Source organism: Dysidea avara, chromosome 5 (assembly GCF_963678975.1).
Source record: "Dysidea avara chromosome 5, odDysAvar1.4, whole genome shotgun sequence".
Classification (NCBI taxonomy): domain Eukaryota; kingdom Metazoa; phylum Porifera; class Demospongiae; order Dictyoceratida; family Dysideidae; genus Dysidea; species Dysidea avara.
The window spans coordinates 21933188-21951037 of NC_089276.1; the positions used below are offsets into that span (position 1 = coordinate 21933188).

The 17850-nt window shown below is 37.3% G+C and overlaps 2 protein-coding genes across 2 annotated transcripts; one reads left to right on the plus strand and one right to left on the minus strand.

The window, feature by feature from the left end:
- The first annotated feature begins 1439 nt into the window (after positions 1 to 1439).
- Positions 1440 to 11293, plus strand: LOC136256191 (P-selectin-like). The gene is made up of 20 exons (XM_066049139.1): positions 1440 to 1551; positions 1683 to 1871; positions 2283 to 2456; positions 3324 to 3515; positions 3951 to 4124; positions 4345 to 4539; positions 4795 to 4968; positions 5295 to 5489; positions 5937 to 6110; positions 6351 to 6545; positions 6677 to 6850; positions 7212 to 7397; positions 7707 to 7880; positions 8082 to 8273; positions 8363 to 8551; positions 8608 to 8802; positions 9980 to 10153; positions 10215 to 10409; positions 10599 to 10733; positions 10928 to 11293. The coding sequence occupies exons 1-20, from the start codon at positions 1440 to 1442 to the stop codon at positions 11053 to 11055; spliced, it is 3516 nt and encodes a 1171-aa protein (XP_065905211.1). The 3' UTR covers positions 11056 to 11293.
- A 1605-nt stretch (positions 11294 to 12898) lies between these two features.
- On the minus strand, positions 12899 to 17226 carry LOC136256256 (SOSS complex subunit C-like). The gene is made up of 5 exons (XM_066049183.1): positions 17102 to 17226; positions 16893 to 16977; positions 13274 to 13373; positions 13158 to 13223; positions 12899 to 13061 (listed from the first exon to the last, which is right to left on the minus strand). Exons 1-5 carry the CDS (start codon positions 17112 to 17114, stop codon positions 12954 to 12956), a joined length of 372 nt encoding a protein of 123 aa, XP_065905255.1. The 5' UTR covers positions 17115 to 17226; the 3' UTR covers positions 12899 to 12953.
- Positions 17227 to 17850: the final 624 nt, after the last annotated feature.

Consider the following 17850-nt stretch of genomic DNA (forward strand, 5'->3'; position numbering starts at 1 on the left):
TATTGAGTTACTCTCTAGAATTCCTATGGATATAATTACATAAAAATAACAAGGAGAAAACATCCTGACCACCTGGTAGACTCCTGTAAGCGTTCGAGCGTAAATCAGATGGCTGCAGGTTCGAGGCTACCTAGGTCCAGTCATGGATTTTTCTCCTTTCTCCAACTTCTCAAACACACCTTATGTAGCTAAAGTCTTTGAGCAGGCTGTAGGACCAGGTGTCCTACAGACCTTCAGCACTTGTGCTGTAAAGCATTAATAAAAATAAAAAAATAAAAATAAAAGATTTGCCAATGAGGCTGAGGCCGCCAGCTCCTTTAATAATAATAATAACAACTGTTAGATTGAAGATCCACTAATTTAATTATTACAAAGTACTCTGGTGTTACCAAACTGTTTTACAGAACAAATAATTGTACTGTGGTTTCCTGTCAGTTAATGGAATATTTACAAAGTGTATAGTGGTTGTCTCATATGACCTCAGCTAATGTACATTAGGCAAAATGTGGTTATATACATGTGTGTGCGTTATTAACAAATTAATGGTATGCCGTGGCTCTGCAGTCTTTGATTCCCAGGGCACATTCAGTACATTATCATGTATTCAATACATAAAGTAACTACTACAAGTAGCAGTTGTTCTGTGAATATATGTTCATAATGATGTTGATTCTGATCAAAATTTTAACTTCTCTACATAATCATTATTATACATGCTGTCGTAGTTAAGCACATTACAGCTATTATGTGAGAACATAGATGAGGGCTGGTACGGAAAACTGTTAGAAGTTATGGCTATGTGGATCGTGGATTTACAAATATAGAGCTGCACAGGTGCATACATCTTAGGCCAAGGATATACACTTCAACATTATTATGGCAAAAACTTGTTCAAACTGCATACTATACACACTATGACAACAATGTATCACACATTGCTACTGTACAAGTAGGTTGTATAGCATCTCAGTGAACTGCATATTAGATCCTGGGTAAATGCAGCTAATTCACATTTGCATATACAATTATGTACAGCAGTATAGCCAACCAGGACTTTACTGGTCATCACAGTACTGATCAGCTGTGGTGATGACAGCTAAAAGCCCTGGCATTTACAGTATGAAAGGCTGGTCAAAGCCTGTTACATATGCTATTAGCTTATATACAGTACCAGTATATACTACTTAATCTAGTGCTTTAACATTATTTGCTGTTACACTACAATGTAGCAATCAGTTTACAAAAAATCATTCATAACACAACTCATGTGTGCATATGTGTCAAATTGCATCATAAATCATCATCAGCCGCAATACTACTTAATTATGTAATCAGACAGGAAATGGTTAAAAGGAAATTAAAATGATGGGTTAATGCATTACTGGGATTAGTATAAAGGCGACTTCAAATGCTCTGTTGCATTTAAGTTAGAAAGTGAGATGACCAAAGCAAGTTTCATTCTTCTTTTGCTGTGCTTTCTCAAAGGCACAATCAGTGGTCCAGTATCTGATGTTGGTGGATCTGGAGAACGTGTTGATCCTCTTTCAAATGGTAATATTCGAAATGTACATTGCATGCATGTAGTGATGTAAATTGGGAGGATAGTTAATTGTACTGCTCACCAGCTTTATTAAGAAGCCCTTTCGTGAAGTGTTAAAAGACAGTGATTATGCCAAACATAGGTTTATGTCCATCACTTAATCATCCTGATAACGGAATGATTGAGTGTTCACTGGGACCTGATGGTGTTCCTACTGAAGGAGATACCTGTGTATACATCTGTGATGAAGGCTTCATAGTGTCTGGTAGCAGTTCCAGGGAATGTCAGAGTGATGGAACATGGACTGGTAGTGAACCTACCTGTGCAAGATGTAAGTTACTTTTATTTGATTGTCAATACATATAGTCTAGTATACAACAACAGTACAGTACTTGCAGGCATATTAGCATTCATGTAAGCATTAGTTATGCACGTGACTAATAGGTAATCACACACATGCACTGCTTGCACACATGTACACACTGACATGCACGCACAAATTGATGCCCCAATACACACAGGGCTTTTTGCACACACTAAAAAGCACACACAGGTATGACACAGCACAAACACATTGATACATCTAGGCAAAAATTATGCAGGAAACAGTTTAGTTGCATGTTAGTGTTATTTTACTTTATTTTTACATGTATTCCAACTGTTAAACACAAGTATACTCCCACAACACTTGCAATAGCACATGGTGGTCCAAGTGTTTAGTGTGTGTTCTATCAACCGCTAGTATCATGTGCACCACTTGATGCTCCTGACAATGGAATGATTTTCTGCACTGGGAATGTGTTTGAAGACACTTGTACCTTCTCATGCAACCAGGGCTATGAGCTAAGTGGTAGCTCTACTAGGATGTGTCAAAGTGACAGATCATGGAGTGGCACTGAGACAATGTGTACAGCAGGTATGTATGTATGTTGTATAGTTACATACAGCTGTACAGCTATGATAATTTTTGATAGTGCTTGATGATCTTGCACACATGTATAATATGAATATATGTGACCGAATTTTGGAAAATCACCCTTATGGTCGTGCCTGAAACAATTAGAATTTTTAAGATTAGCATGGTGCTGTTAATAGCAGAAAGCACCTTTCAAATATTTCTAAAAATTTTCTTGTAATTCAGTGGTTTATTCTACCCTTACTTAGGTAGGAATTTAACTTATAATGCTGTGCTTCAGAACTAAATATTTAATTTGTCAAATGCGCCCATAAGGGTGATTTTCCAAAATTCGGTCACATATTTGTTTGTTAAGCTTTTGCTAATCTCTATGTGTGTTTTTAGTACGTAATTGGCTCTCATCATGAAAAACTCTTATAGTCATAGCAGACATACAGAAGGATTGTCTGATTTTCTTACATAGCTGGTAAATTGATATCCCTTTTTATAAGTAGTTGCTTAATAAGTGAGTGTGGCACTGAACTATATAGTATCCAAGTGGCCTGCAGAGCACAATTTAACAATGAAATCGCGGATCTACATCATAACTAAGCATGAAATTTTCACCCTTAGCATCACTTATGAGTTTCAGCAACATATAAGCTTTCATTCATTGATAAGTATCCATTACAATCATGACCCGTAACATGCAACAAGAATCGTTCATAATTCACAAAGCACAAGAGATAACAAAACTATGGCTAAATATCAGCAGTGGTACACAGCCTCAAAGTTTTCCAATGCTTAAGTTGCTCTAAACATTTCTAATAATATATGTACCATTATATTATATGCAGCATTTGTCTACTACATGTATTTTGTATACAGTAACAACATGCCCAGTGCTTACTGATCCTGATAATGGAGTGGTTGACTGTTCACTGGGACCTGATGGTGTTCCTACTGAAGGAGATACCTGTGTTTATCAGTGTAATGAAGGCTTCATAGTGTCTGGTAGCAGTTCCAGGGAGTGTCAGAGTGATGGAACTTGGACTGGTAGTGAACCTACCTGTGAAAGATGTAAGAAAACTAGCTATATAGCAGTTGATATTGTAATGGTGCATGCATACTTATTCTGCAATACATGTGATTGTGCATTGTGCATAAAAGTATAGAGAAAGGCATAGGCGTAGCAAGATATATTTAGATAGGGGGGGCTCTACTTAAAAAAAAAAAGGTCAACACCTGCTAAGAATGGCTGTCCTCCACCAAATTATATCACTGATAAAGCACATAAAAATCCTTATTCACAACTTCATAGTTTGCTGCACTGCTTCTCTGAATGCTGTGACTGCTTTATTAGAGTAACTGACTGCTCTATTAGAGTAACTCGATTTTTTTTGAATTTACAATCAGAAAATCGCAAGGGGGGCCAGCCCCCCTTGCCCCCCCCGGGTTGCTACACCTATGATTTAAGGCATGATTGTTACATGAATTGTCTGTTTCAATCCTTAGTGTCATGTCCACCACTTACTGCTCCTGATAATGGAATGATTGACTGTACGGGAAATGTGTTTGAAGACACTTGTACCTTCTCATGTGACAATAACTATGAGCTAAGTGGTAGTGAGACTAGAACATGTCAAAGTGATCGAACCTGGAGTGGTACTGAGGCAATGTGCACACTAGGTAATATATGCATATATAATACAGACAGACTCATACACACGTGCATACATTCAAGAGGTTATTTAGAGCCAAGTTTCTACATTTACTTTCTCACATTCCCCATGCCAGTGGGATATATAGTAATCCAATACATATATACATATACACGTACATACACACGTGTAAGTTACAAGCAGACCTTTACATGTGCTACATTATAATAATTATATCTGATTTGCAGCATTAGTTATATGCCCAGAACTCACTGCTCCTGATAATGGGATGATTGAATGCTCAGATGGAAGTGATGGTATTCTTAGTGAAGGAGACATTTGTGTTTACCAGTGTGATGAGGGGTTTGGTGTACAGGGAAGTTCGTCTAGGCAATGTCAGAGTGATGGAAGCTGGAGCGGTAGTGAGACTACCTGTGAGAGATGTAAGGAATCATAGTATTGTGCAAGTGATAGTGTGGTTAAACTACGTATACAAGTGATACAATATCATAATCTGGGTACAATAAATTATAAAAATGGTTTTGAAGTCATGATGGTCTTTCTAGAAACTCGACAAAATGTAATTTTGTTTTCCAAGCATAATTATATAGCTCGTTGAAATGATTTCATGCACAGTATCGATAGTATGGTCTAATCCGTTAAGCTGTGGTGTTATAGGTTTTTGTCTGGTTATCTAGTGTCCTGCCAGCCACTTACTGCTCCTGATAATGGATTGATTGACTGTACTGGAAATGTGTTTGAAGACACTTGTACCTTCTCATGTGACGATAACTATGAGCTAAGTGGTAGTGAGACTAGAACATGTCAAAGTGATCGGACCTGGAGTGGTACAGAAGCGATGTGCACACTAGGTAATATAATACAGACAGACTCATACACACACACACACACACCACACACACACACACACACACACACACACACACACACACACACACACACACACACACACACACACACACACATGCATGCATACATATGTACATTGTTTCTGCATTCAAAAGTTTATTTGGAGCCAAGTTTCTGCATTAATTTTACTTTCTCACATTCCCCATGCCAGTGGGATATATAGTAATCTATATACATGTACACATATACACATACATACATACACACATGCAAGTTACAAGCAGACCTTTACATGTGCTACATTATAATAATTATATATGATTTGCAGCATTAGTTATATGTCCAGAACTCACTGCTCCTGATAATGGGATGATTGAATGCTCAGATGGAAGTGATGGGATCCCTAGTGAAGGAGACATTTGTGTTTACCAGTGTGATGAGGGGTTTGGTGTACAGGGAAGTTCTTCTAGGCAATGTCAGAGTGATGGAAGCTGGAGCGGTAGTGAGACTACCTGTGAGAGATGTAAGGAATCATAGTATTGTGCAAGTGATAGTGTGGTTAAACTACGTATACAAGTGGTACAATATCATTATTGTGTCTCATTTACAATTGCATACAGTAATGTTCTAGTAGTAGTGTAAGCCCACAGATATTATTAGGCAGTCAGCTGTCATTGGTAAAATCCTTTTGTGTAGCCCACATCACTTTAACGTCAGACAATATAGTTTCACTTTACTACAACAATAGAAAAACACAATGCAGGCAACCAATGGATAAATACACAAATTTTTAATCTGGGTACAACAGATTGTAAAAATGGCATGATGGTCTTTCTAGAAACTCGACAAAATGTAATTTTGTTTTCCAAGCATAATTATATAGCTCATTGAAATGATTTCATGCACTGTATCGATAGCATGGTCTAATCCGTTAAGCTGTGGTGTTATAGGTTTTTGTCTGGTTATCTAGTGTCCTGCCAGCAACTTACTGCTCCTGATAATGGAATGATTGACTGTACTGGAAATGTGTTTGAGGACACTTGTACCTTCTCATGTGACGATAACTATGAGCTAAGTGGTAGTGAGACTAGAACATGTCAAAGTGATCGAACCTGGAGTGGTACAGAGGCAATGTGCACACTAGGTAATATATGCATACATAATACAGACAGACTCACACACACATGCGTACATATGTACATTGTATCTGCATTCAAGAGGTTATTTAGAGCCAAGTTTCTACATTTACTTTCTCACATTCCCCAGGCCAGTGGGATATATAGTAATCCAATACATATATACATAATACACATACATACACACGTGTAAGTTACAAGCAGACCTTTACGTGTGCTACATTATAATAATTATATCTGATTTGCAGCATTAGTTATATGCCCAGAACTCACTGCTCCTGATAATGGGATGATTGAATGCTCAGATGGAAGTGATGGAGTTCCTAGTGAAGGAGACATTTGCCTGTACACATGTGATCAAGGCTTTAGTGTCTCTGGTAGTAGTTCTAGGGAATGTCAGAGTGATGGCACCTGGACTGGTAGTAAACCTACCTGCCAAAGATGTAAGCGAAACTCATTTCCTTTTTGTGTCATAACTATTATAGCCATGTGTACATGTTGTATTACACATATCCATGTATGTGCATTATAGTTCATGAATATTGTTTACTGATGAATTGTCTGATTTTGCCAGTGTCATGTTCATTTCTTACTGCTCCTGATAATGGAATGGTTGATTGTACCGGCAATCTGTTTGAAGACACTTGTACCTTCTCATGTGATGATGGTTATGACCTAACTGGTAGTGAGACTAGAACATGTCAGAGTGACAGAACATGGAGTGGCACTCAGGCTGTGTGCACACAAGGTACATTATTATATACACAAAGTTGCTCTACACTGAGCTCAGTTAAGAAGCAGCATGTGACCAACAAATTATGGAATACTAAATGTGTTTAAATATCTTAAGTACTCAGAACTCAAGCACATTAAAATTGGACAGTCTCCAATAATTATACATTAAGGCTATGCATGCAAAAATTTCCTAACACTTAAAATTGCTGTATATTGAATAAAAAGCAGCTGTGCTACTTATTGTATATCCTATTATAGCTACAATAATTGCACTAGCTACACAACAAAACTTTCACAGGGAACACTTGCACATTATTAGTGTTATAGCCTTTTGCATGCTGCAGTAAATATAGTATTATTATTTTCATCTATAGTACCACCCCTGTGTGAATTACTCGATGACCCTGAAAATGGAATAGTTGAATGCTCAGATGAGATCCCTAGTGAAGGAGACACCTGTATATACCTATGTGACGATGGGTTTATCATACAAGGTGGCGCTACTAGGGAATGTCAGAGTGACGGGAGCTGGAGTGGCAGTGAGCCTACTTGTGCAAGAGGTAAGGAATGTCATAGCACTGGAGATACTACTCATTCATAGGGTGTAAACATTATTCTGGTAGAAGAATAAACTGAAATTTGCCATGTGTGAAGTATGAAGTATGTATAAGTTCACATATCACAAATTGGGAAAAAATTCTGTTAATCTAATGATCCATATTAATTTTACAACCAGGAGCTTATATGCACTCAAAGTGGTTGCATCCTTTTGGGTGCTTGTAAGTTCCCTTAGAACATAAGTTACATAACCTCACATTTAACATATTATTATACCTTTTGGTTAACGAAAGTTTGTTTGGTTCTTGTAGTGCCTTGTATACCACTAAATGCTCCATCCAATGGAATGGCCAACTGCAGTGGTAACCTGTTTGAAGATGTTTGTAAGTTCACATGCAACCCTGGTTATGAGCTAAATGGCAGTGAAACAAGGATCTGTATGTACAATGGAGAATGGAGTGGTACCACAGTCATGTGTGAACAAGGTACATCTATATTACACACATGCCACTGTGTTTCATTTGTATATGTAACCATCTAAAACAACTATTATATGCAAAGAATAGATAATAGAGAATATATATCTGTAGCTAAAACATAATTATGTTATATAGCTGTAGCACATTATGGTATTGAATCTTGTTTTAAAGTGGCATAAATTACGTGTGTACTATTCTTTGTAATAGTGTCAGCATTATGTACACCACTTGATGATCCTACCAATGGGATAATCCAGTGTTCAGGAGAGGATGGCATTCCCTCTGAAGGAGACACTTGTATTTACCTGTGTAATGAAGGTTATGTTATAAATGGTGGTGCAACGAGAGAATGTCTGAGTGATGGGACTTGGAGTGGAAGTGAACCAACCTGTGAGCCAGGTAAGATGTTGCTACATACAAGACATTTATCATTACGATATGCTCTTAAAGGTATATTAATCATTTTATTATTTGTTTGCTCTCATTAGTGATGTGTTTACCACTTGCTGCCCCTGATAATGGAATGATTGACTGTGCTGGACGTCGTGGACGTCATCACACATTTGGAAACACTTGTACCTTCTCCTGTAACCATGGTTATGAGCTAATTGGTAGTGAGACTCGGACTTGTCAAAGTGATGGAACCTGGAATGGAACTGAGGCCATGTGTATATTAGGTATGCTATTAGTTGAAATTGTTTTTTCACACTTGACAATTAATTTTGATACCCAGCATTAGCTACATGTCCAATACTCACTGATCCTGATAATGGAGTAGTAGATTGTTCACTGGAAGGTGGTGAAGTTCCCACAGAGGGAGCTACATGTATATACATATGTGATGAAGGCTTTGATCCTAGTGGTGATATTACTAGGGAGTGTCAGAGTGATGGGACTTGGAGTGGCAGTGATATTACCTGTGACAGAGGTAGGATGCTGTTGAATACTAAGTTAGAAAACACAACAAAATGAATACTGTAAATATATACAGGGAAACATCCAGTGTTGGGCAAGTTACTTTGTAAAAGTAACTAGTTACATATTACATATTACTTGCAACTGAACTATTTAGTTACAGTTACATATTACCCATAAAATAAAGTAACTGTAATAATATTACATATTATATTACTTTGTGTCCACAGCCTTAAGCTGTCATGTATGAAACTACCACCTTATCACGTGACATGATTGCGTTGTTGGACAATATGCAAATTTTGGTTATAAGTAAGAAGCTGGTGAATAAGCTTCATTCAGTAGGCCTCGTTACTTCGTTGTGGCTAGCCGTTTCTCAAAGGACAACTAACGAGATTAGTAACTTCGTTACTTGTAGTAATAATATTACGTAATATTAGACTCGTTACAGTAACTATATTACTTAGGTAACGCGTTACATTTGTAAGTAAAGTAGCTTGCGTTATATTACCTGTTTTTATAGCGTATTTCGTTATATTACTTTGTTACCACAAAAGTAATAATATTACGTAACGTTACTCCCAACACTGGAAACATCACAAGCATAATTAAATAATGTTCTTAGTAGGGACCCGCCGATTATGCTGGCATAATTATGAGCATAATAGGTGTCTGAAAGCATTGAGCATAATGCTAGCATAATAGGTAGAATATTTGTGTAATAGTATGAATTCTTGCTTATAAAAATAGCTATCACAGAAAGATCTGAACAGTCTGTAACTCTAATAGAACAATCACATAACTGACTGTTCTATTAGAGTATATCGATCTTTTCTGTGATATGCATTTTGACAAGTAAGTTTGTGCTTCAGCCGCTTATTATTTATCCATAAACTGGAAATTATTACTAGAGCATGGGAACTGAGGCATAAATAATTGGGCATAATTTGAGCATAATAGGCAAGTTTTGAGCATAAATTTAAGAATAATAGGTAAATTTTTGAGCAGTGCAGCATAATAGGTAAAATTATGAGCATAATCGGCGGGTCCCTAGATCTTAGTGATTATTTAATATAATCAGAATTGTCAGTTTTCTTAAGATACAACAGGATTGATTTCGAAAATGTTTACATATTTTAAACTAGCTATATACCCAAGTGATATTCAGTTGTCATTGTGTTCTTTACTAGTCTCATGTCCACCACTTACTGCTCCTGATAATGGAATGATTGACTGTACTGGTTCACTGTTTGAAGATACTTGTAGCTTCTCATGTGATGATGGTTATGAGCTAACTGGTAGTGAAACTCGGACATGTCAAAGTAGCAGGACCTGGAGTGGTACTGAAACTCGGTGCACATTAGGTATGTTATATTCTAGCTATGTGATGAACTGAAACTTAATGCATAACATTATTATACATAGGTATTTTTGAACAATGCCCACCACTTGAAACTTCTGAAATAAGAGTATCAGAATGTTCACTGGGAGATGATGGAGTTCCTACCCCAGGAGACACCTGTACTGTTGCTTGTAAAAATGGATACAAGTTTAGAAGCAGTCCCAATAGAACATGTCAGAATGATAGATCCTGGAGTGGAGCTGAGATTGTATGCAGAGGTATAGTTGCGATAGAAAAATTGTATCTACTTTGCTTGGCCAGAAATTCTGTTCTGACCCATAAATTCATTGCAGCACTCCCATAAACAATTACAGGCCTTTGTGAATTTCCAAAAAAAAGCTTACAATAATAACAGGGTGGCTATAATATACTCTACATTATTAATCCTGCTTATTTGTCCTTTTAAGAATGTCAAGCAACATCACTGGATGTAAATGCAAGAGTGAGGAGAAGGAGAGCAACCATCACATTCTCAGCCAGCCAATCTCACCCAGAACTAGAATATCACTGCAGGTTGGGTCAGCAAGGCAGATTCAGGCCATGTAAGTACTGCACAAACAATGTGACATTTTACTTCATTTTCTAAACACCCAAAATCATAGGGTTGTTGCATGTGTACCACTTACAGAGTGCAAATAAAAGCATCTATTTACGAATAACATTAGATGTGTATGTGTGTGCTTAATACTGTACATCACCACTGCACTTGCATCCATAAATTGTGTTACTTATCCAGGTGAAAGTCCTATGAAATACAACAACTTGCAAGCTGGAAGTTACACCGTTACTGTGAGGGCTACATGTCCTGGCAAACGACAAAAATCACGAAAGTCAGTTAACTTTACAATTGGTGGCAGAAACTGAAGTAGTACATATAAATCAAGACTGGAGCTAACACCTTATGTTGTGTAATTGTATATTTATATTGCACATACATTCGTACACGCACATACACCATACAAGACACATAATTTTTTTTACTGTAAACATAAACCAAGTTGTATGTATCATGTCTCATTTTTGTGATTATAAAGAGATACAAATGTGCTGAGATAGCTTATTGTGTGTTGAAGAAGTTAACAATGAATTAAATGTACAACCCTTGGACTAAAAATAAACATCACTTATGTAATTTTACAACAAAATTAAACAAATTGTATGTACAGTGGGTCCTCAGATATATCCAAACACCTTTGTTCCTATAGTTACCGATAATTGAAGCCTGTTGATTTTTATACAGAGGCCTAGAACATGATATAATACTAATAGAACATACACTAACTATGAAATGCTCTAATTGAACAGTCACTATTGGCATTTAGATAATCAAAGTGTTTGGATAACTGAAGATCCACTGTACATTACTATTCCAAAATATTTATCCTGAAATGACAGGATTATGGGACATTATTATCTAATGAATAGAGACTTTTAGCTGTCAGATTTCCAAAAGTAATGTTGTTGAAAATGGCCACTGGTTTCCTTAGCAACCCCAACCATACACAATGCATTCCAATGTACACCGAAATGTGAATCCATGCAGGTACCATGTGTACATGCAAACCTTCAAGTCTTTACATTTTGCATGGTGTTTGTCTTGAAATATACAAACATATTGACTGTTCAAATGACTGCTCTAAAACATTGCTTTTTCACACACAAACCATAGAGCACAAACCATAGAGGGGCAGGCAAGCATTTCAATAATCCAATCACCAGGCAGTCTACTTACCTTAATTACGATAGTGTGTTTTAAGTTTAAAATGCAAGAAAGAGACCTCTTAGACAAACGTACACAATTGATTTAGTGCTATCATCACCTGTGAACTAGTACAGTACGTATTGGTATTCTCAATGTCTATTATACTGCTAAAGAAGATAGCAAATTACATACAGCACAGAATTAGATTTACAGAGGCACATTATTTTAAATACAGAAATATTTTTGAAATACTTAAATGTTGGGATTCTCATACATCGTGTTGGTTTTTTGCGTGGGTGCTGGCTACCCCCCGGTATTGACTGTACTATTAAACTAGTACTAGAGTATCTCAATAGTTGAAAAGTGTTGTGGCCAACACCAAACCAACTGGACACTCTTGTATTCATTGTAAACACTGCATCATAGCTTAGCCATTGCAACCAATTGTTAATGCGAATATGGTAAGACACATACATAATCATATAGCATTTCATTTGAAGAACACTTATAAACTAATTTTGCCCGCTAATAATCACACACCCTCAACCATAGTTACTTATCTACTAGCCCAGACATTATCAAACAACACGCCCGTCAGACACTTAGTTAAACAAGAACTAGCAGGAAGGTTGTTAGAGTTGGGGGTACCCAAAATTTATGTAGGTAGTAGTAGGTGAGCAAAGCATGCTAAGGTATAGGGGTATACCCCCAGAAAATTTTCAAAAATTAAGTGTCAAGATATTACATTTTTGGGCATTTTCAGTGGTTTCAGCTGTTATCTTGTTTGACTGTTGAATTAGGGTGACTGTTCTATTAGAGTTTCACAATCTTGATCAACCAGTTTCTAGAAACCTCTCTGGAGCTCACATGATGACTATTGCACAGTACACCATTAAATTGGGGATGCTGGAGCACCCCCTTTTTTGCCACCTACAATTTAATAAAAGTAGCTCCCACAGGTACATCCGATATATAAAGTCATATACACTTTGTTAACAGTCATAATTAACATAAAGTACTACTATTATTATTATTATTTTAAAAACATCAACTTTGATAATTAGGTCAAATTACCACTACTGTCAAAACGTGGAATGACTGGAAGTAATGTGTTCCCATGTAGAGAAGGTAATCCAATGAAATATCCGTAAGAGTGTGTCCGTGCGTGCTGTGGAAAACAAGCATGAGAAAATGAATAGAACTGTTACTTTAAATACACACATTGTTTGCATACATTACAATACTTCAACACAGATATCCTTACTTGTAACGCTATTCTTTGCTGCTGCTCAAGTCGACATTGCACATCTGGGGAATGTCTAGCAGTACTCTACACACAACTCATATCACAACATAAACTAAAATCATTACTGTTCACACCATGTGCTGTGAAGCAAGTTGTTGAGGAGTTGCTGAAGTGAACAAGACCGGAGAACTTGTGGCAGACCTGGAGGAGCTCGGCACAGTCAACTTGTAGCCACTATGGGAATACACCATAGAAAAGATGGGACAACACATGGTTTGAAATAATTATACACACGTATGTGAACTTTGTAGAAATAATTTTCAGACACAGATTGAATGTGGTTACATACGAAACATGCCATGAAAAATAGCAGCATAGGACTGCAGAACTTAGTTTGTCCTGCTATGCCACAATCATTATCAGAAACAGGAATTATTGTTATCAGCTATGCATATGCAAACTAGTATTTTAAAAATTATTAATTTAAAAATGAAGTAGGAATCTACTGTAGAGTAAAAAAACTTTGGCAGTAAAAACCTTTGGCGAATATGGCGAATAGCATTCAATTCACCAAAGTTTTTTCGCCAATTATTTTAGATGATCACACAAGCACATTGAGTCTCGCATTGAGTAATTAGAACTTGAGATGAAAGTCAGCTCATACCACCATGCAATAAAGATTGAGCTGACTTTGGAGATCTTGATCTTCCTAGGAATGTGTCCCACAGTTATAAGCACTCCTTGGGATAGCATTTCCAACTGGCTTCCCATTCACACGTCAGTTAGTTCATCGTCTTGTGATGGATTTGGCCAAATACTTTGATATACGTGATAACCTCTGCTACTGGAGTTCACTGAAAAAGCAAATACGGTCGCTCTCGGCACTGCAGGAGATAGAGAAGCACACGGCCTTTGCTTAGTCTCGCACGACCAGACCACTTTTTTCTCTTTGTCATTGGGTAGGGAGAAAAAAGGGTCTGGAATAGTTCGAATCCCACAATCGTCTTCACATTTCACAAGGCTACGTCATAAGTATACAACCCATGTGCTTAAACTCCATTGTAACAAGAATGCCAACAATAAACAAAGACTTAACTTACCTAAACAACTAACAATTGATTCAATCTATTATTGCCTCAAAGGCAGCTTTAGATGCTGATAGGTTTATAAATATGTGCTTGTAATTGATTGACGCAAGCGGCTACTATTTGAAAACGCATCACATTTCTTTGGTTAACACCGGCCCCCCAATTATCTGGAGAGTGCCAAGACGAGTGTGGGATTCGAACTGTTCCAGACCCTTTTTTCTCCCAACCCAATGACAAAGAGAAAAAAGCAGTCTGGCCATGCGAGACCAGCCTTTGCTAGCACTTTGTTAGATCAGCTAGTAGCTACAAAAGTACTGCTACAACAACAACGCTAGCTACCTATACACTTACTACACTACTTAACCGATGAGTTGACACCTTGTCGTTTTATCCTTACCGAGATCCTTACATACCGTACAGTAAAAACTTTGGCGAATATTATTTCAATCGCCAAAGTTTTTTCCACCAATTTTATCAACAGAGGGGTTTTGTCACACTTTTTTACCGCCAAAGTTTTTTACTATACAGTATGTAATAAAAAGTAGTGAAACAAGAGATGAATGATGGTATTACAGCATAGCTTGGTGAGAAAGTCCCTACTTTGGCATAGTTCATTAACAATTTTTTAAAATACTAGTTTGTTTAGTTTTTTGTTGTAGCACAGCTAGTTACAGTGAAACTTGTGACTGTTCTATTAGAATATCTGTTTTATTAGAGTGACTGTTCTATTAGAGTATCTCGAGTCAACAAAGGGGTGTGCAGCTAGCTAGGTCATCTTGTTTACTGTTAAGTAAATAGCTAGATTATTAAGAGGTGTGGTATCCGCACTCAGTCCGCCTAGTTCTTTATTTGATGGGTGTGGTTGAGAACCTATGGTTATCACTGAACACTCACCGGGTAATACAACAACTTGAGCTAACTTTCTAAAGCACTACAAATCATTCCATACTTTACGTGCATGACTTTGGGTGTCACTGCATCTTTTAGATAATTTTCGGTGTCTTGACATTGCTCCTCAAAATGTTTCGTCGTAAAGTATCTATGATTCTTAAGCTAATGGAAATGCTAACACCAATTTACACTGTCCACCAACTATGTAGTTTATACACAAGTACAAGGAATTTTAAATTTGATCGGGAATCATAAAAAGTAATGAGGTTGCTACACCTGCAGATGTACTAAAGAATATTTAACCCCCCATACTTCAATCAAGAGTTCATGATATGAAATCTTACTTCAATCTACAGCTATGGAATTGTACACTAGTATATTTGCAGGTGTAGGCAACTCCCTTGTTTCATTGTTTCTATTTTATGATCTCTTAAAATTTCTACTTGTTCTTTGAACATACCATGCATACTGCATCAAAAGGAAGAATGGTGGCAGACATATAAAAAAATTTCATCTATGCTGTAAGCATGTGCCCCAACTATCAATTACTGAAAAGTGAAGTGGCCATTCAATTTCAGCCTGTTACACAACATTACAAACAAAGAACACTACAAGACGCCTCTGCAAGCAATCCAGTATGTGTAGCTAGTGGGAAGCCATCACACGCTACCACAAATTGACACCTTGCACTGTCAGTGAATACAAAGGTAGTTCCATGATGCATGAGTGAAGCAGCATCTAACAGTGACAAAATATAATCTGTGGTATTAACTGTTATTGAGTTACACTGGTCTAGCAGGTAGATAGTTTGTTTGTTTGTTAGAAATTCCACTAAATGAAATTTTGTACCGCCAAGGTATTGTGAGGCTGATTGCTGGCCAATATATTTTTTGTGAGAAAGTGCAAACCATAATACAATACAACGTACACCGTATGACAATGCACATGCATGTGGATGTACACTTATTCCAAACAAAGGTATCACAATATTTCTGGTGGAATCTGCCCTTTGCATCATAGAGGAAGGGTCTGGTCACTCTAGCATTCAAATTAAGTTACAGAAAACAGGTAACACCAATCAGATTGTGTTGTTTGTAATTACTAAGTTTTTTGTTGGAGCTACTGTACCATAGATTACATACAGTGTGGAAGAAATTGTCACAAAGTTCTGTGAAGATGTGATATGACTGAGGCTGCTTGTAGTTGCCAATAGGATGCTCTTTAAAAAGAACAAAATTTGGAGATAGTAAAGGGCCTTGTTGGTGTACTCAAAATGCAGCCTAAGCAGTATGAATATTTATGGCCTTACAAGTGTGAACATATGTGAGAACACGAGTGGTAGTGTTTTATAGTGGCTACAATATTGATTTTATGTGAATTACACATAATCATAGATAGTATATACTACATATACAAGGGGTCCGACACACTCGAAATTCTGTACGTGATTTGAAACTTGATTTGTGATTTGAAATTGGATTTGGGATTTGAAACTTGATTTGAAATGTCACGCGTGATTGTCATAGTGTGATTTCTAAGGCTATTACTGGGTTCTGAAGGACATTAGTTCATGATTAAGAACTAGTATTGTATCACTGTAAGCTTGTATTGGTTAAAAATATGTTTTCGAGACTAGTTTTCAAACAGCATTAATTACTTGCGTGGGCGAATCGCTGGAGATTTGTGATTTGGAACTGAAGGGTGTACGTGATTTGTAGAGGTGTCGTACCCCTTGTACGTATATAATATCTATGACATATTAAATTTACTGTACCTTGTGTTTGGCTCTCCCTGAAGGCGTTGCAACCGAGATCTTTCCTCTTGTAGTCCTTGTAAAATACTCTTCCTGGTCTTAGCATCTAAACGACGAGCAGTTAGTGAGTATAGCAACATTGTTTATTCTCGCCGTTAGTATGCTGTAAGCGATGCAACGTCTAACCCGCCGTGCTAAACGGGCCAGATTAAAGTACTTAGAAGTTATACCTTTAGAAGACATCTACTCTGCTAGTTCCGACGAAGCTGCGCCACAATGTAATTCATGAAACCATAGATAATAGACAACCAATTATCTTTGATGAAACCCACAATCATTAACCACGCTGTCCGGGTGGGGGCGACCGCGCTAGCTAATCATGCATCACGTGTTAAACAATCATTATCAGCAAAAGCCCCCCGTTCACTCAACTATTTATGACACACTCTTTTTGTAAGTCCATCTACTGCTAGAGCTGCTGCCTAAAATAGGTCCTTATTAGAATATGTTGCACCTGTATCAAGGGGTAGTCTGACACTACCAATAGCTCTGTAGAACCATCTGTGACCGGGATCAAAATCAAGCGATCAAGAGGTAAATTAGCATTGAATCAAGCGATCAAGACGTCCTACAAAGTGATGTAAGGCGAAATCAAGTGATCAAGGTATACTTTCGTCAATCAAAAACCTTAATCCCGGTCGCAGATGGTTCTACAGGACTATTGGTAGTGACCACCCCTTGTGTATGGTATTTATATTCTGCCAGAGACACTGCTCAACAGCAAAGAGCTGCATGCTGGGTGTGTGGTAGCAGATGGAATCCTCATACCCATAACTGGTCCAAATCTTTCACCTCTTGTCTATGGGACCTAAGATGGCCTTCACTACACTATACCTGTTGGTCGTAACTTGCTATAGTTCAAGTACATGACATTCTACATAACAGGGTCTCCATTCCACATTTTAACTGAGTTCTCTAC